We start from the raw sequence: 24,438 nt of genomic DNA on the forward strand, positions 1-24,438 counted from the left end.
GAGAGAGAGAGAGAGAGAGAGAGAGAGAGAGAGAGAGAGAGAGAGAGAGAGAGAAAGGGAGAGAGAAACAGAGATTGGAGCAGGTGTGGAAAAGGTCAACGTCGAAAATAATCTATGTCGATCGCCGCGCGAAGAACGAGGAAGGAAACAACGATGATTCGTTATTCTGTGGTGTCTGCAGCATCAAAACGAGAAAATAAGTGCGCAATGTGCAATGTCCGTGTAATATCTTCCGGTTGCCCACACAACGACCCTGCACGAAATTACACGGGCAGTTGTGCATACATCTCGAGGTAAAATGAAAGTTTCAAAACTTAATTCTTTAGCTGTGGATTACGTAAACGCGCTCTCTAAAACAGACGCGGGCTTAACGAACCCGATGCGGCAGGTCGAGAATTCGGCGAGGACGATCAACCGGTTTGTGATTATCGGTAGATTTTATAAGAAACATCGGCTGAGACCGACCGACCGACCGGTCCCGATTGTGACCGGCTTTTACAATCTATTGAGACCCAACGACGGCACGTTAGAACACTTGACTGATAGGGACGCGTGGGGAACGAGCTATTTTACATTCGACGCGTCCCTCCTCGACGGGGCGCAAGCTGTTTTTAGCCGCCCGCGCTTGTTATTCGTATTAATCAGGCTCTCGTGTTTTGGTGTTTTCAGGCTCGGGGCGCAAGATAAAGTGCCGACGACGAGTCGATTGACATGGAGAGAAAGGAAAAAAAGAAAAAACGGACAACTGCACGCGGAGAGATAAAAAAAAAAGGAGAATGTCCAATTAATTACGACGTAGCGTCGCGCTAAGCTTTTCCCGCCGTTCTGCGCGGTAAGAAAAGCGGGACGTGTCGCTCAACCGATCGTCGTTTCGTCACTGTCTCATTGAGGTATTAGAATACACCACACGTGAGTCACGCGTGCGCTCGATGAATACGAACGTCTCCGTCTTTTTTCTCTTTCCCTCCGCCCTCCTCCTCAATCCTCCACCCCCTCCCTGCCTTTCACTCTTTCTCTCAGGATTGAATCGCCGACATTCATTAGGCCGACCATCTGTCCCTCTCCTGCTGGCTTTTCGCTTTCAGCAGACACGACGGTGTACAAAAGGTAAAAGTGTAAAAGACACGTCGCGATACTGTTGCTTCTATTTACTAATTATTATTCGGCCATTTCTTGTGGCGACTTGGACGCGCGCGCATATCTCGCGAAGATCTTTCGTGTACATTATACAGTAGTGTTTTGTCATATGATGTTTACGCGCAAATTTTGATCAACCGAGTAAATTTGATATCGTTAAAATAATCAGCGAATTAAAAACCAAAATTAATCAATCGTTATGTATGTAATCACGAGCAATTTCAAATCGATTGGAGGAGTTAATTGTTTATTAGCACATAATCAAATAAAAAGATTTGATAAATAATAATATAATAATAATAATATATATAACATTTTATCAGTAGATTAAATTATTTCTGATTACACATGTATATGATGCTGCATTAATTTTGCTCATTATTTTAGTCAACTAACTCGATTTCACTCGATTAATGTCCAATACTGTCCTGTGAATAATTAATTTAATTTTGTCCAGAAAAATGTTATATACACGGAGAGGATTTTATAGCAAGAGTTATTGTAGAATTTTGTATAACTGAAAAATATATATCGCTATTTTGTTTTAATTGATTAATTACTTCTTCATGTTATATATGCTATTTTAGGAACTCAAATCTACTATCAAAAAAGACTTTTATGTTTCTTAGCAAGATTTAACTCCACTGGCAATTCGTTCCTGCACTGCGGAAAAAAATATAAGATAATATAAGATAAATAAGAATCTATATGAAGAAAAACTAAAAAATATCTTCTCTCCGTGTATAAAATTCATTAATAAATTATATCGTTACAGATTTTACATGGATCTCCATACGCGGAGAGAATTTCATGATAAAAATTACCACGAAATTTTGTCACCGAGCATTAGATCGACATTCTGCAGTAATCACCCGTTCATTTCACATGTGTTATTTATATTTTAGGAATTAAAATGTGATGTTAAAGATTTTACTACGTTCTTTGGCAAGACAGACTGGACTCTAACAGTTTATTTCTACATACACTAGTAGAAACATTAAAATTGAAAAAAATTTATACAAAAGAAAAACTATAATATATATTTTAGCTCGTACAATTATCATTCTACCTTCTCGATTCCCTTCCTATCTTTTCTTCTCTTTCTTTTTCTCTTTCTTCGTCATTCTTCAATTTGCATTCGCGATTATTTAACCGCGCTCGCGATTTATCGGTCACGCCGATCGAATTTCAACTAGGTAAATTGCTTTCGAGTCGGAAGTTGATCGGCCAGAGGCAGTGTCCACGCGATTGTTCAACCTCCTTGGCCCGCGGATTCTCATCGTCGAAAGCGAAATTAGAATTTAGCCACAGAATGTAGAATGACTTCCCTCCCCCCCGTCTGCCCTGTCGCCGTTTGTCTTGAGGCGGAACCAACGCAATTTTCGCCGGTTCTCTTTCGAGGCTCACTAGAGGCAGAAATGTTCCTATTTATAACGACAATAATCAATACGCGGCGGCGCGCGAATTAAGGGAATCAGCGAGATAAAAGCGACGCGAATCAGTACGCCGTTATCAGCAATCCCGAATGGCATCCTTTCGTTCTCGCGTGAAAGCTCTGTTTGAACAGCTGTCGGAAAGTTTCTTTTTTTTTCTTTCTCTCTTTTTTTTTCTTGGAGTCGCGTAGTTCAGGAGCTGAATGCGAATAAGATGTGGTTACAGGACGCGTCGCATTTCTCCCGTAACGATGACACGGCGTAAAATATCTTTCCCGAAATGGATCGTGCCTTACTGCGACAGAAAGAGAAAACACACGCACACGGTAAAAAAAAACATTTTGTACTTGCGTGGAGGTCGATCCGTGTAGAAATGTTTGTGCTAAATTGTTAACACACGCAGTTAACTTGACGTATTGCCGTATTGACGCATTACTTTGACTATTCTTTGAATTCATATTCGCCTGAGCGTTAAAATAATACATATAACACGTATATTTTTGATGACGTAAAATTTTAAATGTAAATTTTACATGTAAAATGTATAAATAAGATTTATTACTTGTAACAACAAGTAGCTCGCACTTGCCTTGTGTTGAATTGACATACAAATTCAAGTGGATAAATTGAGAACATATGTCGAATTTGACATAAAATTTTCCAGAATGTATAAGTAGATACAAATACGAGAAAATATAAATTCGGAGAAAAAAATACCTAAAAAATAAAGAATATTCAGTGGCTACTTAATAACATATTTATTGCCGTTGCGTTACTTTGAATATTCTTGATATAATTTATATTAGTATATAGAAATAGTATATAAATAATATAAAAAAAAAGTATAAAATACTTTTAAATAAAAAAATACACAGTTTCTTGAAACCTATTCGTGATAGAAATCGTCCATTTTAATTAAATAAAAAAATTAAATTGAAGTAAACATGTTATTAGTGTCCACTGATTAAATATTTTTGCATTTTTGAGATATTTTTCCAGCGTAGATATTTCAAAGTACTTTCGATATCTAATGGTTTTTTAAATCGCCGTGTATTCATTTAATCATTATTTAATTTTCTAATCTAATGAATTCTTGTCTAATCAAATGCAATTTTTCTGGAATAATAAATAATTGCAACTTTCCTCGAAGAACTTCCCGTGCAATCTCATTTTTCTTTACGATGAAAAATTCATTCGAAAACAAATATATTGTCTTCTAGCACAAAAAACTGTGGAAATGCGTGTATCTCGTTACACTTTTCGCATTAAACGACTCAACTGATTCAGATCAGAGATGCTCCGCGGAACAATAAATAATTAGTTGGTCGCTTTCGCGATCTTTCAAGAATCTTATATTTCTTTAGAACAAAACACACTTCTCTGAAAATAATATACTCCAACCGGCTATAAATTATCTCCTGACGCACGACGTACACGCGTGCATAAACATCCTGTTGCGTTCTTACGGCATGTTTCCGATCAAAACACGCCTCTTCTCGATCGATTCTACCGTTGAAAATTTATAACGAAATTTACATTCGGATGTAGAGCCGCGGAAGAGAGACAAAGAGAGAGAGAGAGAGAGAAACAGAGTGTGTTCCATGCCGAGTATCATGACGCCTGTCACGGAATGACAGTCTCCGATAGCTACGTACGTCCCCGCGCTTGTTTGTTTATTTCCATCGCGTTTCGGCGTGTGTCACGTAAGCTCGATTACAAATTGACACGCGGCAGATAATAAGCTGTCATCAGCCGCTTTGTCTCTGCGCGAGGACTCGGCCTTTGTGCCTGGTCTCTCTCCTTCATCCTCCTTGCCTCTGCTCCCGCGCGCATAATTTACAATAAAAAATGCGGGAGTAACAATGATACGCGATCGGATAATATCGCGATCCGCTTAACAAGTCCGGCGGCACGGGGATAATCGTTTCAACCTGCATTTAATATGCCGCCACGGCTGCTGCTACCGCCGTCTCGTCTCGAACCGTCCTCGCTTTTAGCGGCGTCAAGGTGAAACGCAGTGATTACGAAGTGGTCCCGTGATCTGAAAATGCGCATGACAAAGGGACGCGCCGTCGCGTGCTTAATTGCGCGCGATTAACGCCGCTATTAGACGATTCTACGCGCGCTCGCGACCGAAAGTCGTATTTCCCGCCGTAAAATAATTCGCACAATAATTTGCATTGAGAGAAAAAATATTTAAAAATTGCTGTTAAAAAAACAGTGATCTAATAGCACGGCACTTCCGCCAAAGATTATGACGTTCAAATTTATCTCCAATCTTATCAATTTTTCACAAAACGCTTATGAATAATCTGTTAATAAAAAAAAAAGAAACAAAAATGAAAAGAAAAAAGTTCTTAATTCTTCTTCTAAAAAATATTTAAGTTAACTACATTGCGCTACATTGAGAAAAAAAATATCTAGAAAATAGTAAATACTTTTTTGATGGATGCCTAAAATATTTATATTCTTACTAAATCCAAATTCCAATATTGATCCAAATTTAAATATTGATACCAAATTCTTTGTTTTAAATAGAATAAATAATTGCTTTTTCATGAAAAACTAATAATCCTTGAGGTTTTAAGAACATATATATTTTCTTATTTGAAAAATATTTTGTTATATAAAAATATTGTATGAATATTATATATATATATATATATATATATATATATATATATATATAGTATAAGAGCATAAAAACATGTTATTAATATACCCCCATCAAATAAATATTTATTATTTGTTAAATATTTTTTCTCTCACAGTGTATCAGACAAAAAAGTATATACATCATAAATTCAATCTCATGGATTGCAAAATGTTTAATAGATAGAGAATGATTCGCCTGTGAACGGAGGAAATAACTTCAATTTCAACGTTTATTATCCGCTAATTTTCGGATTCTTCATCATCATCATACATAAAAGAAGCTAAATCGAAGTCTGAGTCGAAGCCGATCATCATCATCATAATTTAATGCTATTTTACACCGATTACTTGATGATGTGTACATATTAAATTATCATAATATCGACGATGCGACGTACTGAGCTGATACAGTACGTCTCAAACAGATATGTCCAGCTAATCGAATAACAATGTATTAGGGTGTCAATCAGTTAAAAGTCTCCTTGACTAAAATAATCCGGAAATCAATCATCAGAATAAATCAATCATCGTATGTGTAATTACGTCTAATTTAATCGATTGATAAAATTAATTATATCACATCATGGTTTAATTCACAATCAATTTCGTCAATGGATGAAATTATTTGTAATTATGTACATAAGATATGATTAATTAATTTTGGTTATTGATTTGTCGATTATTTTAGTCAGAGAAAATTTTGATCGTTTCATGCCCAACACTACTGGACACACTGTCGCTTGCAAACATCATCGATTAAGATGATGTTAATAAAAAGTTAACTCTGACACTTTTCTTCTTCAGATATTTTTTCTCTCAGTGTATCCTCAATGTATCCTGAACGTATGTTATCGACAAAAGAAATCGATTTAAAATTTATTGAATAGCTTATCATAAATTGTAATCAATGTTCTCTTTTCTGTTTTGCTTGCAGCGCGATTTTCATGCGTAATTTTGAGGGAGTCCTCGAAAGTAAATTAGAATGAAATTTACGCCGGTGTGTGGAGAAGGTTGGTGTGTCACTATCAAGATGAGTAGTCGATAAGCGTATCGGGCGACCTGTATAAGTCAGACGATCGTCATCGCGCGTCGTGATCATCGCCACCCGCCGTCGGAGTAACGCAACGCTCCAGTTGGTAGCCCTGAAGGGAGCTGATCAGCGTGGCCGATACGCGCTATTGTCCAAGGATCTTTTTCACTTAATCCTCAATGAGAAACCCGTTCCGGGCACGGACGCGGAAGACTTTTTGGCCGGACGAAGGTCCTCGGGGCCCACTTTTCTTTTTGCGCCGCGCTCAATTCGCGCGGACCAGACTCCATCCACGGTTTCCATTCACGAGAAACCAGTCCCGGTATTATCGGACGACGATACCCGCGGACTAGTTCCGTTTGCAGCGCGAGCCAACACGAAGCGACCGGAAGCGTCATGTCCTCCCGTCGAGCGAGTCCAACTCGAATTTTCCATCTGCCATGACATGGTCGCGACGATCGCGAATCAATTTTTCAACCGACACCGTGCACAAGTACTTTATCTCCTTTTTCAATTTTATTTTCTGACATAAAATTAAACAAGCTGAACGCGGGTGAGTAAATCTTCATTGTTGGCGACAGGCGACGCGAGAAGAGACGGAAAATCATTTCGAAGACTCCGACTCTGTCGTCGAAGGATGTCACGGCGCGCCGCGATTATTCAGAAATTGATTCCACGATGGGTACCACGTGGGTCATCGTGAATGATTGAAAAATGACTATCATTAGCTCCCACCGCGTCGAGAAACATTAAGAGCCGAGTTTCCACCGATCCCCGAGTCCTTCGGCGCGCAAAGAAATGCTGAAGTGTCTTTTCTGAAATAACCGAGTGGCGAAGTCCTTGGACTTTCAAGTGTTCATTTCCGCGGATCTTTGAGTCGCCCCCGGTCCTTGCGCCTTGAGAAACTCCGACATTTCAGCGCTCGCGACCAGGTCCCGCGCGAGGCACGGACTTTGAAGATTTCCAAAGTCGATTCTCGCGTGAGCGAACTCGATTCGCGAAGAGGAACGATACCGTCGGACCGCGACTTCGTGATCGGACTCTCGGATTGCGCGACGACGCGTCGAAAACCGCAAGACGACTATATCGGCAGATTAATAGGTGCCTTGAGAGGCATCTAATGACTCCATTCAGATACATGTCGGATAGTATTCGACGATACGTGACTCGCATTTATCGTTGCGCGCGCGACCGCCACCGTTTCATTTTTTTTTTCCTTCTTGAACCGACGATCAAGCTACACGCCGTAGACGACCTTCCGCGCATAATTGCTCCCGCATCCTTGTGTGGGTGCGTTAACGCGGCGTACCTCGCCGATGCTGATGTACTCGCGACACCGCGAAGGCACGCGAGTGCAACAGGAGTTTCCGCCGCGCGGAAGCGGATCTGAGATAACTGTCCATATTACTGTGTCTATTTATGTGTCTTTGTACTTAAATAAGACAATAAGACATGGAAAAGTATTTTTATGGCTTATTCAAATAGAGGAAATATTTTTTATTAAATTTAGTACTTCAACTCTTAATTCAAAGAAATACTTTTTCTATTTATTTGTGCTAGTTTTCTTTTTGTGGCTTATTTAAATAAAAAGGTACGCTAATAGAAATAGGCATGGTAATACGGATAACTACTCTAGTCCCCAGCGATTCGTTGGGAACATCGAGGGGAAGCTATTATTATGCGCGTGTACGATCTAGTAGAGTTGATTCCGCACTAAGAGCACACGATGCTCGCATACCAATTGGAACCTGTTCAGTACAGGTTCTGCGGGAAGAAGCGCGCCTAGAATTTGTATCTCGTGGAGTTTCCGGGAAATAAGTCGGTTTGAAAAATTTCGCCAGAGTTAGACCTATATTAATAGTTCTTACTTGAGATTTGCGTCACGTGAGAGATGCTCAGATCAAAATTTTAGGTTACATCTGAATTTTTTCGTTGAATTATGCACTGAAAAAACGACACGAAAATTTATTTGTGGGATATAAAATTCATTTCACAGAAAGATCAACTTTATATCTCACAAATACATTTTTTTTTTAATATTTTTTCTCAATGTATAATATCCTAAATAGTACGATACACTTAATAATACATTGAAAACAAGTCCTTATTAATTTATTTATGAAATATAAAATTTTATTTCTATAAAATAAAGTTTATTTCTCTGTAAAATAAATTTTTGTCCCATACACACACAAAAATAAGTTTTCAAGAATTTTTTTCTTATAATACATTATTTATACACTGAAAGAAAAATACTTGAAAATTTAATTGTACAAAGTTTATTTCACAAGAATAAACTTTGTGTCCTACAAATAAATTCTTAATAAGTATTTTTCCTCAGTGTATACTTGCAACTAGTGATTCAAGTGAAAAATTCACACCTAACTCTAAATTCAAATCTGAGCATCTCGCTCGAGACAAGTTTCAAGTAACGACTATTGGTATCTCTGTGGAGAAGGACGATTGCTCTCCCGGGCGATTCCTACGATCTAGCCGACTTTCCCAGATACCGCTGTACAATTTCGCTATGCCGCAGGTCGTCGTTTTCTGTACAGTTTGACGATAAGCGTGTTGCCGCGACCATGAATATGGATGCGGATGGATTCTCGCGATGGCGGTCGATCGATTACCTAACTCCGTAACAGCAGGATGGCTTTCCTTCGAGATGATACGTAATACCACGAGGACGTAATCGTTCTCGGATCGCATCATGGCGCGCTCCCGTGCACCGGAACACGATGATTTTCATGGAAATTTCTGCTCACGCACACGTCGCGCGGCGCAAGATCATCAGCTGTCCGATCTGGCAGGACAGAAATAATCTACCTGGCCGCACGTGCAAACGCAGACGCGGCGTGTTCGGACTTTACGCACGACTCGAATTCAAAGCGCGGAATTAGTTCTCATTTGTCATGTCGATAACAATGTCAATGTTACCGTGTGTCGTAATTATCAGACTAGAGTCAAGACTTTAATAATATACCTAAAAGTAATCGCAAACAATTTGACATTTATTCCGAGTTTGGAACTGAAGTTACTCCACTTTAGAGAATAAATCCAGCGAACGTGATAACGTCAAATGACATATTAATGATGTATCATTACGTCGTTAAAAATTTTATATTATTTTTCATTTCTTTCAAACTCTTATCTCTGAATCACAATGAAACTTTCAATACATTACTTTATAAATATTTAAATTATACAAAAATTAGGATATTTGTAACGAAATTAAAGACATCATTGTTGCGCCATTAAAATCTCATTTATTTAGTTGGATTTTAACTGCCACTATTATAGAAACATATAATGTAGCTATTATATGGTAATAAACATATAATGTAGCTATTTCTTTAATAAAGAAAAAGATAATTACAAACATCGTAATTTATATATATATATATATATATATATATATATATATATATATATGTAATTTAAGTATTTATAAAATGATGTATTCAATGTTTCATTGTAATTTAGATATAAGAGTTTGAAAAAAGTCAGAAATAATAAATAAAATAAGGTAAATAGACTATAAAATATGTAATGTTGAAGAAAAGAATATGTTGTTGTTCAACTGTATTGTGTGTGCACACATCATACGCTTTTATACGAAAAAAAAAATATTTACGTATTTCTAATTTTCAATAATTCTTTAGGGACTACACGCGTAATACATTCTTAAATTTAGGTTGATATAATATATAATTGAGATTAAAAAATGAACCGTCAACAGATGTAAACAAGGTAGGATTTGGCTACAGGAGCATTATTGCATGCGAAATATTAGCACTCGTAGGATTATACAAATTCTAAGACCGGCACTCATATTCACTTTTGACCAAGAGGACATAATTAATAACAAATTCGTATTCATACACTGTTATTCAGCTTCGATCAACGTTTCTTATTGCATGAAATAAGGATTTGGCGAGTAATCAGAGATTAGCTGTAATTATCGGTTAAACGATGACAGGTTAAACAATGATGATTAAATAATGACGAGTTATGATGCCGGCCTAAATTTCGATTACCTCTCTAGCGATAAATTCGCCAAACGTTCTGTATGTAATAAATGACTCAACACACCTGGGAATACATGATGTATCGCTGATCCGTGCGTCCCGACGTCCTGCATTCTCCGTTCTGACTGCTGAATTCAACATTGCGCTCCCAACTGCGCCGTTGTGACACTGACACTCGCGTACGCGCGACTCGATCGAAGAAACACGTGTTAATTAACGCGATGCCGATGACACAGTCCAACTGTACAAAGCCGACAAAATATTTTAATCACCCGACGCGGAAAGAATGCGCGTTACTCAACGTCGCGCAACACACTGGAAGACGCGCGACGCTGAGTTCGATCCCCCTGAAGGTTCCGAGTGTTTTGATAGTGTTGATTGTTTTGATTCTCGACCGTTCATTGATGAGCGACGGTTGACGATCGGTGCGCGATGACATAGCCTTTTCTACATTGTTTCCATACTCTCGCGTGTCGCGTACCTTTCACGTGTTGTAATATATAGGGTGTCTGACAATTCATGACACACTCATTATGGACAGATAGAACTCGTCAAACTGAACGCAAAATTTCGCCATTTCGCCAACAGCCATGTAAAATTTCGTAATAGCCATGTAAAATTTTGAGTTGTTAATCAAAGAAGATTAACAAATGGTGATGTTTGTCATTGTGTGTGCTTATACATCAGTAATCAAACTGAATAAAACATATCATTTTGCAAATATCCATGTAGGTTTTTAGTTATTAATTAAAGAAAATCGTGCACAATCGTGATTTTATTTTATTGTGTCGATTAATTTAAATATTTATTAATAAATTTAAATATTTTCTGATACGTAGCATTATTTAAGGTGACCAAACTTCCTGATTTTTCACCCTTTGTCCCGAATTTTTTCGAGTGCTATTCGGGACACCGATTTATCATCATTTTTAATGTCAAATAATTTTCGGATCTTTTTACTCCCTCCTCCCACTTCACACATTTATGAAGTATCCCGAATTCAGGGCTGGGAAATCTGGTCATCTTACATATAAGGTTATCTTACACGAAGATAAACGAGAAGATTACTTACAAATGACGTCTTCATGATACGCCCCGGCAATCGCACATCGCTATTCTCGACACTCCCAATACTTATTTCCGCGCGAGACTTACTTTCGACGGGTTAAAAACACGTAAAATGTGGAGCGATGCCGATCGATATGTCCACAGCGGCTGCTCAATGCAGAAAGATCGAGAATCAAAATGATCGCGATTGTTGAATTGCATTGAAAATATACGCCAATATATGAACGGCGCCGCGGCCGAAAAGAACGCGCTAAATGAGATATTTCTTTTTTCGTATCTCTTTTCCTAACAAACTGACGCAACCGCTGACGCAACCCGCATCTCTCTCTCTTTCTTTCTGATTGTCATCGCATTTCTAATTCCTGTTCAATAAATCCGACGATCGCCCGATTCTATTGCTACTTGAGCGAGTCGATGTTTTTAGCAAATGTAAGGGACGTCGGTGCGACACGTCGCGACAAGCACCGACCGCATATACCGTGAGAAGAAACGAGAAGATTACTTATAAATGACGTCTTCACGATACGCACATCGCTATCCTCGGCACTCCCGAGACTTATTAACGCGCGAGACTCATTTTCGACGGATAAAATACGCGAGAAACGCGGAGCGATGTGGGTCGATGTGTATCCATGGCTGCTGCTTGGCGCGAAAAGATCGAGCATTTCGCGCGATTCATTACCAACGTCTAGATTGAATAACGATGATGACAACCTCGTAGTGCGAAACGAACGCGATTGGTTAAGGCGTCCGCCGTAGATCGCGTCGTTGTAGACGCGCGACCTCGTTCGCATCACTGACGCGTTCACATTTATGCACTTTTGGCACTTTCAGCGCGCTAATGAACTTTTGGTGTACGTGATTGACAGCGCGCGCGTCTGCGATCTTTTCATGCCGAGTAACTGCCATGGACACAATGCTCTGTATTTCATACATCTTTCGCTTGTGTCCTGTGAGTCTCCTGCGGAAATAAGTATTAGAAAGAAAACAACTACGTGCGATCGTCAGGACATATTTACGATATGTACTCATGGTACATTATTATTACGGAGTAATCTCCTCCCTTCTCGACACATACAGCTAAGGTGACCAGATGTCCCGAATTTTTTCGAGTGCTATTCGGGACACCGATTTGTCATTATTTTCAATGATTATCAGATAATTTTCGGATCTTTTTATGCCTCTTCCCTGCTGCATACATTTATGAAGTGTCCCGAATTCAGGGCTGGGAAATCTGGTAATCTTACATTATTGGACACACACAGCTGCTGTCCTTGTTCTTACAGCTTCTTTTCTTCCATCCCTTTGAAATCCGTGAAACCTATCTCGACACTTTCCTCACCCCAATTAAAAGAGAAATTAAAAATAAAAATTGCGAGGAAAGAAAACATCGAGACGGCCGAATATCAAATGAAACCTTGAAACGAATATTCACTGGAAATTCGACATGCAGAAAATGGCAGTAAATAACTATTTGCGCGGCAGCAAGGCAAGACAACAGCTTGTGCAATTTTATATATCTCAAGATTCTCCACGAATCCTTGAAATCCGACGGAATTTGCAGGATCAATGCGAGAGGAAAATTTCGAGCCGGGACGCGACAAGCACAACGTGGGGATTGTTTTATTTCGTATTATACGCACGTGCACGCACAGTGATTGTCGGCGAATTTCGCGAGGGAATTCCTACACGTAATAGTACGTCGTAATATTACGTCAGCTGTAGGACTTTGGTCGACACGTTCTTTACTTATCTTACGTTGAGTATTATCATGATCCATTGTATACTTTTTCATTTTCTCATTACTCTTTCTCTCTTTCTCTCTTTCTGTCTCTCTTATGTGATTCATTATACATCGTAATATTAGTCATGTCAATATCGATAATGAATTTGAATTCAGGTATTCAAATTCATTATCGATACTGACATGACTGATATTACGAAGTATATGTATAATGAATCATTCGCTACTCGCGATAATTCTCGAAAAATTATTAGCCAGCTTGGAGATGCAAAGGAGACTTCATCTCGGCAGCTTATTCGCTGATTCCAGAAATATTATGAGTAAGCTACGAAAGGATAGTCTCGCGGAAGTCATCGCGAGGATCTCCGGGTGTCTGGACTTTGAAACCAAGATGAGATGAGATGAGGCAAGGCAGGACAAGACGAGCCGCGCAAATGAGAACGGTTCGTTGCTCTCGAGATTCATCATCTCGCGGCGTGACGTCATCGCGATCTATTCAACGAATCATGCTTCCGTTAATGAGCGAAATGCTAAAGGTCCGCGCCTCGCGTAATTGCCGACGACGGACACTGCTGAGCACAGAACACAACGAGTGAGTCAGTTGTTTTTGCTCATCGTTGTAATCATTTCGGTGGCTTCCTGCTCATCCAAGCAATTGTTTATTAGCCTAGTCCTGGAAATCTCATACGTGCCTAATCCCGATGCGGATTAGGCGAAGATAAATATTGTTCGTCATTTCGCAACGTCGAAAAGTTCCAGGAAGACAGAATTATCGCGTTTCAGAATGAAACACAAAAAATATATATCTCTTGGATTATTTTACCAATTGAAAAAATATGTAGGAACGCGGTTGATCGGTGATCTTTAAAGCCGGTATTCCTTAGGCGGATCTTGTGTTTAAGATTATCTTAAGTTCATTTTTAAATGCTGCACAGATTTTTTCATTAGCTGCGGAGCATATGAAGATAAATTTAAGACGATCTTGAATATAATATCCGACTATATGTGCGTGAAAGAGAAAAATATCTGAAATATGAAAAATATTTATTCAATGGATATTATAATAACATATTTATTTAAATAGTATAAGCAGTTGTTTTTATGAAAATCAATAGCTTTAGGAAAACATGCACTGACAGAAATAAATTTGAAAATTTATTTGTGTGTAAAAGTTTACTTCTGCAAAATTAATTTCACAAATATAAACTTAATACCCCGTAAAACTTTGTTTTCATGTATCTTTTTAATTAAACAATTTTAAATTAAATTTTATAATTAAATTTAAAGTTAAATTTTTAAGTTCTGAATGTATACATATTTCAAAGAAATTTTTTAGTAATTAAAAATATATGTTAGTACAAATAAATATGTTATTAGTATCGTCGAATAAATATTTGTTTATTTTTTAGATACTTTTTCTCACTCAGTGCACTGAGAAAAAACACATGAAAATTTATTTACGGCAGATATAAAGTTTATTCGCGGAAATAAACTTTATTTCATACAGATAAACTTTATACTCTGTAAATAAATTTTTAAGTATTTTTTTCTCAGAAAGAGAGAGAGAGAGAGAGAGAGAGAGAGAGAGAGAGAGAGAGAGAGAGAGAGAGAGAGAGAGAGAGAGAGAGAGAGAGAGAGAGAGAGAGAGAGAGAGAGAGAGAGAGAGAGAGAGAGAGAGAGAGAGAGAGAGAGAGAGAGAGAGAGAGAGAGCGCACATAAATCTATAAATAAATTTTATATCCCATCAAAAAATGTCTTTAAAAAATTATTTGTAGAATATAAAAATGTTATTCACAGAAATAAGTTTTATACTCCACAGGAATAAAGTCTTTCGCAGAAATAGCTTTCATTCAGAAATAAACTTCTCATTAAGAAATTTTCAAGTATCTTTTTCCAATGTAAAAAAAAGGAAAATACGATCGTTAATTTCTCACGATTCGGGAGATTTATAAATAAACGACGCTTCGTACTTGGAGGCACGCGCTGCAATATTTATCTCAATTTCGCGACACGCTCGATATAATTTACTTTTCGTAAAATGAAACAAATTTGTATCTTATGTAAGCACCGTACAATCTTTCGACAATTAGCCGATAAGATAAAATGATACTTGCACAAATTCTTTTCGTCCTTCGTATCCCTTTAAAGGTGTCCGAAGAAGTCGACAATACTCAGTATTTCGAGAAGCACCTGGCGTGAAACTGAAAGAGGAAAATCGCTATTGCGTTCCAACGAGAGCTGATTCGCTCGTCGAGAATAAAATATGTTTTTCCAAGGTGCGACGGGCGTACGCGAGAGGTGCAATCGCGGTTGATTTATTTACCGTGCCACGACCACGGACACGTGACACGGTAGCACGTGGCCACGATGATACTTCCTCGCGCAGGTAGCAGTCGAGAGTCCGGAGGAGTCGCAAACGGCGTCGATAGCATCCGCTGGAAGTTGCGGCACAGTGCCGCCGACCATAACGACCTTGAACTTGAATTCGCCGCGGCGGCTGCGAGGAGAGAGAACCGCGGTGAATTTCACTAAGGCGATGACGACCGTGTCGCTTCGCTTCCGACTACCGAAATCCACGGATTTCGCGACGCACGAGAGACACTCTCGATCGCGCATTTTCTGCGCAAATCGAGAACACAAGAACGTTTCAGCGTTTCCTACATCTCCGAGCCGAAAACAATCGGGCGCGATCGTAGAAGAGTATCATTCCGCTGCCAAAGCCTACCATGTCTTTAAACGTCGATTAAACCTTAATCTGAGTTGAAGACTTTGTTTGAAGACAGTTTAAGCTCAGATTAAGACTTAATCGACGTTGATGAGATCAGATAAGAGAAGTGACAATTACTTCGCTTAATGTCCTTTTCTTATAATAGTTACCTTTGACATAGAATATTTTCTTGATAATGTGTTTAGATAATGTACACGAAGAGAATTTTGCAGTAAAAATTGCGAGAGGATTTTTTAATCGACTAATGAGCCGGTATTCTGAGTCGGTATAATTAACTTATATTTCATTTTATGTAATATGTGCTATTAAAAATTTTACATTTTTTTAACGCGACAGATCTTATTGACAGTCTCTATTAACGAGTAAAATTTCAATGTAAGAAATTTGTAGAGAGTCGGAGAAATTTTTTCATTATTATAATAAATCCGCAATATGCATCGAAATTGCGCGAGAGACTAATCTTTCGTCGCGCGACAAATTCTTGTACGTCAATCCTTAACGTTAAAAAATATATATATATATTTGGCTGGAAAGTCCTCAACAATTGTCGACCTTCATGACGTTCTGAATTTTGCAACATGAAGAAACGCGAATTCCTCGAAACTGGCGCGGCTGGAGCCTTGATCCGGCTTTGTTTCTCGCGTCGCAGAATCTTGAATTTTTACAACTTGCGTGTTTCACGTCTCAAGTCGTTGCAAGACATTACAATGTCAAGGGCGAGTTATTTTTGCGTCCTCGCGAAGGTTGGCGATAAGGAACGCGTGACAGCGAAAGCATAGCCGGCATAAAGAGCGCCGAATAGCTAATTGGCCGTCGTCTATTATCATATGCCGATAATGTAATTGTTCGCTTATCACTCCCACCCTCCCCTGTTCTCTCTCTCCCCGACTCTATGAACCGTTGTGTTGCGTTACGTTGCGTTGCAGAAATTGTTGCTGTGTCACGCGACACGCGAATCATCCCGACATTGGAAATTCGACGCTTCCAATGATGGATGAATCGAATTTTTTCACGTTACTACATGCAGCCGACGTTCTCGCCGACGATAAGCCGAGCACGAGCGGTAGGAACAAGGCTGTTAATTAGTACGCGAAATTACGCAGGGATTAACGCATCGTTATTCCAGGCTATTTAAAGCAAGGAAGCAATCCTCGAATCATCCAAATGTGGCAACTCGCAGCTTAAGCGAGCAATAAATTTGCTCGGATTCGCGCTGAGAAACTGCAGCAGGTGTCAGCTAGATTATATAATACGACGTTGGCGTAATTATACCACCTTTTTTCTGCACACAGTAGATAAGATCTACTAATCACGCCGCGAGCAAAGTATCTGGTTCGTCAAATCAAATAATAAGAGCCGATATCTGGATCGGACGAGATATATGGAGCGCGTAAGAAATTATTAATTATTTATAATGTACATTAAAATGTATCAGACGTCACTTAGTCACCAGATTCCGATATCTCCGATGTATGAGACTTCCGTTCGGTTCCGAAAGATGAAACACGGTTGCACGTGCGTTTTTAAAGGCGTGGCGGAGGTCTCTTAAGAAAAAAAGGACGAAAGAAAAGGAAAAAACAACGGATAAAACAAAACGAGCTTAAGGCGCACCTTGGCACAAAAACAGAAAGCAGAAAAGCAGAAGCCTATCTCAGAATTCGTGCTGGTAGTCAGGTGGTAGTCGACTAGTTTCTGCTTTTCTACTAGCGTGAGTTCTGATTGGCTTCTGCCTTTGTTTTCTGCTTTTCTGCTACGGTGAATTCTCCCTCAGAGTTGTCGTTGGACATCCAATATTCCTCAAACCGTTCAAGCGATTATCTCCGGGAATTAATCAAGGAGTTTGCGAAGTAATAACGGATGGGGACTCGCGGTGAACCATCGTCGTGATACGGCATTAAGTCTGCGGGAGATCACCATGGAGATCTCTCGCGGAAAACCGCGAAATAGGCAAAGGCATTTAACATATTTCGGCCAAAATACGGGGAGAATCGCCGATACTCGCAATCAGGAGAAACGTCTAAGGGATGTTACAGAGAATTTTTCTGGGAGACAAGTCGAAATCAAAATCGAGCGAATTATTTGAATAAACATTCGGGGCGCAGTGCAGCACGAGCTTATATTTTCGTTTATTACAAAATTTCCAGGGTTGGAAGTCGGGTTCTGTAGAGCCCTTGTCATTTATGCAAAGAAGATGCCGAAAAAAATTTGCTGAGCAAATCTAATATCGGCGAGGCGAAATACGCAAAGTTGCAGTGTAGCCCGGCTGCACTAACTTACGGCTATTGCGTCCGCGCGAGCGATGCATTAGTATTCGCGTATATGGACATACAACTACGCGCACCGAACGCTGCTTCGTCCGTATAAGACTTCCAAAGTTAAATTAGAATTTGCTCTTGGCTCCTGCAAGCCCTTAAGGGGATGCTGGAGTCGATGACGAACTCGAACAATGTCGAAAATGCAGAGACGATCGTCACTAACATAATCATGCTATCCTTTTCGTATTTCTTGTATACAGAGAACTTACATGAATGGGTGTTGCTTTTACCATATTCAACGGAAAACCTAATCATGTATGTGTAGAAATCTTTCTGCAAACTTTTCCGATATTCTTAAGCTTCCAAATGCAGATGCGAAGGAAGAGCAATGTTCTTCAAAATTTTTCTGTTTGGAGCATCCACACTTTCGGTATATACAAGCCGCGGAACTTTTGGATTAAGCAAATATTACGTTAACTAACAGCTTGAGATTTTACATTAAAAATTTTTTGTTTATTTTCGTCACATATTGAGCAATGTTCTTATTTATTTTTGCACATACTTTCACATTATACATAAAATACATACATTATTGCATAAAAGCATTTGTAATTCTGAGCAATACGACGTAAACTTTGCAGAAAAATGTCAGTGTTTTGTCGAGTTTTCAGCTTCAGCATCTCTTTAAGAGGATGCTGAAACTGAAAACTTTACCGACAGAATATTGATATTTTTCTACAAAGTTTACGTCGTATTGATTGTGCAAAATTACTTTTACGTAATGAGAGTACGTGTAGAAATAAATTGAAGCACTGTTCAATACGCGAAAACAAAAACGAAAATAAAATTTTAAATGTCAAGTTTTTAATTAGTGTAATATTTGTCTAATCCAAAAGAATGGATGCTTCAAACAGAACAATTTCAAAGAACATTGCCGTACCTTCGAATTCAGAAGCTTAAGAATATCGGAAAAGTTTGCAAAAAAATTTCTACACATACATAAACAAAACAACATACGTAAGTTCTATATGTACAAGAAATACGAAAAGAATAACGTGTTGATTTTTTCTGCGTTATGTTTCGAGTACGTCATCGACTTCAACATCCCCTTAAAATTCCTAATATCAGGAATAAGATCTCTTGAGCGTGATGGCGCGAGGATGATCTCGCGATCCATCTGCGGACTTTATCCGCCGCGTGCGAATAAGTCCCGCAAATGACGTACGGATGTTTGTTTGCCGCCGACATTAGCGAATGCGAATCGCACGCAAATTCGCGTAATTGCGTGTAAACGCTCGAGCCAACCGATACTTGGTGAGCTTATTATTAGCGCGCTGCGTCAACATCCACGATTCGGCAAGCATGATCGGCTATTCAGGCAAGGTTTTCCACATGCAGCTCGCTTTTGAAAACCTCGGCGAACAATGTGCGCGACGACCTAACCATTCGCATATGTTTTTTTCCCCGGTTATGTGCGACTCGGTTCTCAGCTACAGATATTGTCCCGCGTATTCCGAGCTTCATCGCTCCAACAACGCGATGGTCTCAAAACTCAAGACAATTCGTCGGACAATTTCAATGTGAAATTTCTGCTCTCGATGAGCGCGTATGCTAATGCATGCATGAAATCTTCAGAAATGTTTCATGCTTATTGCACTGTTTGGTGAACGATTAAAAATTTCTCCATGAGTGTTATTTGTTTATGTATCGCGGTTTAAATTTCAGATAGATTTTTATGCGCAGAAGATGTGACCTCCGCGAAATAAATTCAACCTGGAAAGCATATCGAGAATAAATAAAAAAAGTAAACACCAAAATTCATATTTTTTCCAATATCAATCCCTTACGCTATACATAATCATTACGTTATCTACTTTGGCATCCTCTTAACGCCTTGTACATTATATTGTATGGTAACAATTAAACTTGGAACCCTAAACGTGAGTAAAATTTACTCAGACCAATTTTTCAAACGTTTGGTAACTTTTCAAAGATTTGGTTAGATTAACTAAATGTCTAGTGAAGTATGAACCAGGACAAACCAGAAATTCCGATTAAAGTTAACAGAATTCTGTTCAAGTTAACAAGGTTTCCAGATTTCACTCAGAAATCTCGTTTGGTTAACCAGAATCTTGTTAACATGAGCATAGAATTCCAGCTGGCATTCTGGTTCGTTCATATTAATAATAATTAATTCATATTATATATTCAATACTAATAATAATATAAAGTAATATGTAATATAAATATTGTTATTATATTAGGAATAATAATCTTGGCTAATGAAATAGAAATTTCAAGTTATATATAATAAGAAGATATTAGGAGTGATAATACTTCACCAGACACTTTGTCCAACCAGATTTCCTTTTCCGTACGTAATTCATTCATATGTCACGGATTTAAATTTCAAAGTCTCGAATACGCACGGAAAATGTTGGAACTCCGCGAGATAAATTCGGATCGGAAGACACATCGAAAATGGAGTTCAGACAGAATATGAAGCAAATTTTAAGTCTAATTTTAGTCTAATTTTCTTAGTACTAACATGACTTGTGGATGTTGCATTAGTACGAGGAAGTTTCATTATTTTTCTATCACTAAATTTTCTTGTCGTGATTCCCGATCGCGATGATCGTGCGCTTTTCATCGACATCGCTGGATGAGAGAAAAGTCGTGCAAATGCAAATCGTTTGAATGATCTCGGATAAGAGCGCTCGTTGCGCGAAAACCCGATTTATCCTCATTCTTTTTCTGCTCTCGCGCGCACTTTTTGCATCGCGTAACGTCGTTTACGTAAGCGGCTGCGTATTCTGGATCCGAGCGGATCCCGCGGATGCTCAGGTCGTACGTGTCTAGTCTCGTTCGGAAACACAAGCTCTAGCTGCGTGGACGATACGCGAATATACGATTGTGCGTATTTAATCAAGTAATAAAATATATGGAGGCCACATTAAGGAGATAAAAATAATGATTTTTTTCATAAATAAAAAATTATTATAAATAATTTTTTTTCATAAATAAACACATGGAAAACGCGAGGGGTACGAGTGACGTCCCTTGGTGCGGTCGTTGAACGACGAGAAAACGTCAGCGCGCGTAGACGAAGAAATAGATTGATATTTCTAAAAAAAAGTTTCCAGGCAATATTTTATCCGTGGCGTGACGAATGTGCGCAGGTATCCGCGTCGATCGGCGACCATCAGCGCGTGTCTGATAGAACATTTCGCGAAAACTCGAGCGCAATCTCCCACGAGACTAATCGGCACGTCGCGCGCCTGAAAATGCGTACATATCCACGAGAACGAACGAGAGGAAAAGTCCGATTTCGGCTGCGGCCGCGTTGCATGCGACGAACGCAGAAATGTCGTGGACAATGCGCTGATTACCGCGCGAGTTTTGCTGCAACCGCCGGCTTGACAAGGAAAGAGAGAGAAAAAATAAGAGGAAACAAAAGGTGATGTTGGATAACATTGTCGTCCATGTGTACACGCACAGAACCGAGCGACGACTCGTAACAAAGCGCGAAAGCTCACGTTCTTGTCGGTCGCTTGATTTTCGCGTGTTTGTTGCAACCTATTTCCTCTTTCTTCCTCAATGCCGACCGTACAGGTGCGAAATATCGTGAGAAAAGAGAGAAAGACTCACCGATGCCTTCGACGACGTAGCGGTCCTTGGCGTCCATGCTTGTAAGCTCGGTGACGCTCACAACGATTTTGACGCTCATCCTCTTCTCTGTACGCGGAAGCTGCGTCGTGCAGAAGTTCCGCTGAGTATCGTAACGTCACGCATCCGGCGTCCTTCGGCCGCAAGCACCTGATTCAACAGACAAAGTAGATCGTACAGATATACGCACGGCGCTCTTCTATTTCGTTTCTCTTTATTTTAATATGTAGGCCTAATGGCGCGGCGCGAGAGAGCAGATCGCGTGTGCGATTGTGTCCGCCACTACAATCACGATACATAATCGAGTCGCGTGTCTAAAGCCTGGGCCCTTATTCTTGAAATAGTTGCATATACGCAAGTTTTACTGCGCAGGTTTAATCATACCATAAAATAGCTGCGCAATGAAAATTACGTATACGCAAAAATTTCAAAAATTGGGGCCCTGATCTGCAACATGCTCTTTGCGTTCTGTTTCTTGTCTTCTGTCTTTTTCTGGCTTAAAGCTTAAAGTTTGAGTCAGAAAGAGATAAATAAAAAGAAACAGGAAGCAAAAAATACATTGTAGATCAAGCTTAAAGAACGCAGCAGCAGCGGTGGCAGAGCTACGGCATCCTCTACGTTAGACATGCGATTGATCGATTTTTTGTGCATATCCATTATGCAGCTGTGCGAGTCAGTTCGAAAATGCAGGCTGACTTTCGACGTTATCAAGCGACGATATTTCGAGCGCCGTCGTTCGAAGGGCAAGACGCGCCGCGTTCGAATCGCGATTACGTGTAATGCTAATGTATGTCCCGAGGTTGACGAAAAGCGAAAAGAGAAACATCATGAGGTCTACAAGTCTATCTTCTTCTACAAAAATTTAATCCTAGATCCTTCAATATAGATAAAATCTTCCACCACATCAACTTTTTAAATGTTAAGCTTGATCTACAATGTGTTCTTCGCTTCTCCTGTTTTTTTTCTTTTTACCTCTTTCTGACTAGAACTTAAAGTTTTAAGCCAGAAATAGACAGGGAACAAGAAACATGAAACAAAGAACGCATTATAGGTTAAACTTAAAGCTTGATCTACAATGTGTTCTTTGCTTACAATGCTTCCTGCTTCTTTCTCTTTTTCTTTCTTACTCAAACCTTAAGCTTGAAGCCAGAAAAGGACAGAAGACAAGAAACAGAACGCAAAAAGCATATTGTAGATCAGGCTTTATTGTTTTTAGAAATATGTGTTTTGTTTTCTTCATTATAATTTTCTCAACTTCATTGAATCGTAAAAACATTAGTAGATTTATATATTTGTTTTCTACACCGATTAAGAATATATTACAGAGCAAATGAAAGTGCTCTGGGTAAAATTTTTTCATCCATGTTCAGGGTTCATCAATTTTTTTATATTTAGGGTTTAAAGTTAATTCAACTTCACATAGAAACCTATCGAGAGAGGTCATTATATTACTTCTCCAACGTTGATAATGGATATTTTAACCATTTTCATTTCTAACGACTACTAATTAAACTTCAATATTAAACAAAATACTAATTAAACATCAATATTAGATATTTTAATCACTAATATCTTACTAATAAATCACTAGCTTTTTACTAATAGATGGGACAAAGCTTCTGACTAATATCAAGAAGAAAAAAAAGAAGAACAGTAGCATTTTTCTACGTTTTTGATTAAACGCGTCCAGAATTCGATTCCAATTCTAATGATTCCTAACTTACAAAAGGAGTTATTGTTTTATTATAATTTCCTCAATATCGATATTAAATGTTTTGATCACTAATAGCATTTTCTCGCGTATTTGATTAGATACATTTTGTATGTTCAAAATTCAATCTCAATTCTAACGATTCCCAACTTGCAAAGGGATCATTATTTCATTATAACTTTTTGAACGTCAACATTAGATATTTCAATCGCTAATATTATTTTCTTGCGTTTTTTATTAGGTGTATTCTGCACTCATCGTGTATAATCGGAATTCAATCTCGATTCTAACGATTTTTAACTTGCATCCCGCGACCTCGTCGTCGACGGCGTCAACGAGGCTCTCCCTAGCTCGCCCGATGGGCGATCTATGATTGTACGATCAACCAACCAACCTGAGACAATCTACGTATATCCAGACGTGTCCGCCGTTCCGACGCTCGATAAAAATCGTGCGTATCGATAATCTGCGTCCGCGCGGGCCGAGAGTCGCGACGAGTCTGCTGGGAGCTGTGCGTCGGAGTAAGACGGCGGAGATGGCAGCGGCGGCGTTGGTGGCGGCGGTTGCGGCAGCGGCGGTGGCAGCGACGACGATGCCGATGGCGGACACTTTCATGAACAACAACAGCAACAACGAAAAACAGAAGTCACTACACGCGACGGAGGCTGCGGGAGTCCGAAATTGCCGGGCGTTCCGGCCGCGGCGCGATGCCTGGCGAATCCCCGAAGCGCTTCACCGAAGGCCGAAGGCCTCGCGAAGGACTGGTCGCCACCGATCCAGGAAGAGCCCGGTGTGCAGACGTGCCGATCCTATCTTGACAGGAAAAGACACTTGTGACGTCACCGCATCCTCCACGAGTAAGGTCGCGGGAGCGAAGTGTATCGCCTTGATCGCCGAGGTATTTTCTTCAGTTTCGGCGTGCCGATTTTCTTCAGCTCTCTCTCTCTCTCTCTCTCTCTCTCTCTCTCTCTCTCTCTCTCTCT

General features: G+C 39.3%; 1 protein-coding gene across 3 annotated transcripts in view; it reads right to left on the reverse strand.

Annotated features, from left to right (window-relative positions):
• Positions 1-23,995, reverse strand: part of LOC116840565 — a 107,667-nt gene extending 83,672 nt beyond the window's left edge. For 2 of the 3 annotated variants that reach the window (XM_032807403.1, XM_032807402.1), the window contains exons 1-2: positions 23,850-23,995; positions 21,727-21,894 (exon numbers count right to left, since the gene is read on the reverse strand). In XM_032807403.1, coding sequence (XP_032663294.1) covers positions 21,727-21,805 — 79 coding nt within the window. In that variant the 5' untranslated portion in view covers positions 21,806-21,894; positions 23,850-23,995. Of the gene's footprint in view, positions 1-10,347; positions 11,745-21,726; positions 21,895-23,849 lie in introns of those variants that run through there. The other variant, XM_032807404.1, reaches the window with a different exon arrangement.
• Between the last annotated feature and the right edge of the window lie 443 nt (positions 23,996-24,438).

Source organism: Odontomachus brunneus, unplaced genomic scaffold, assembly GCF_010583005.1.
Source record: "Odontomachus brunneus isolate Ranch 3 - 2012 unplaced genomic scaffold, Obru_v1 Obru_scaffold_010, whole genome shotgun sequence".
Taxonomy (NCBI): Eukaryota; Metazoa; Arthropoda; class Insecta; order Hymenoptera; family Formicidae; genus Odontomachus; species Odontomachus brunneus.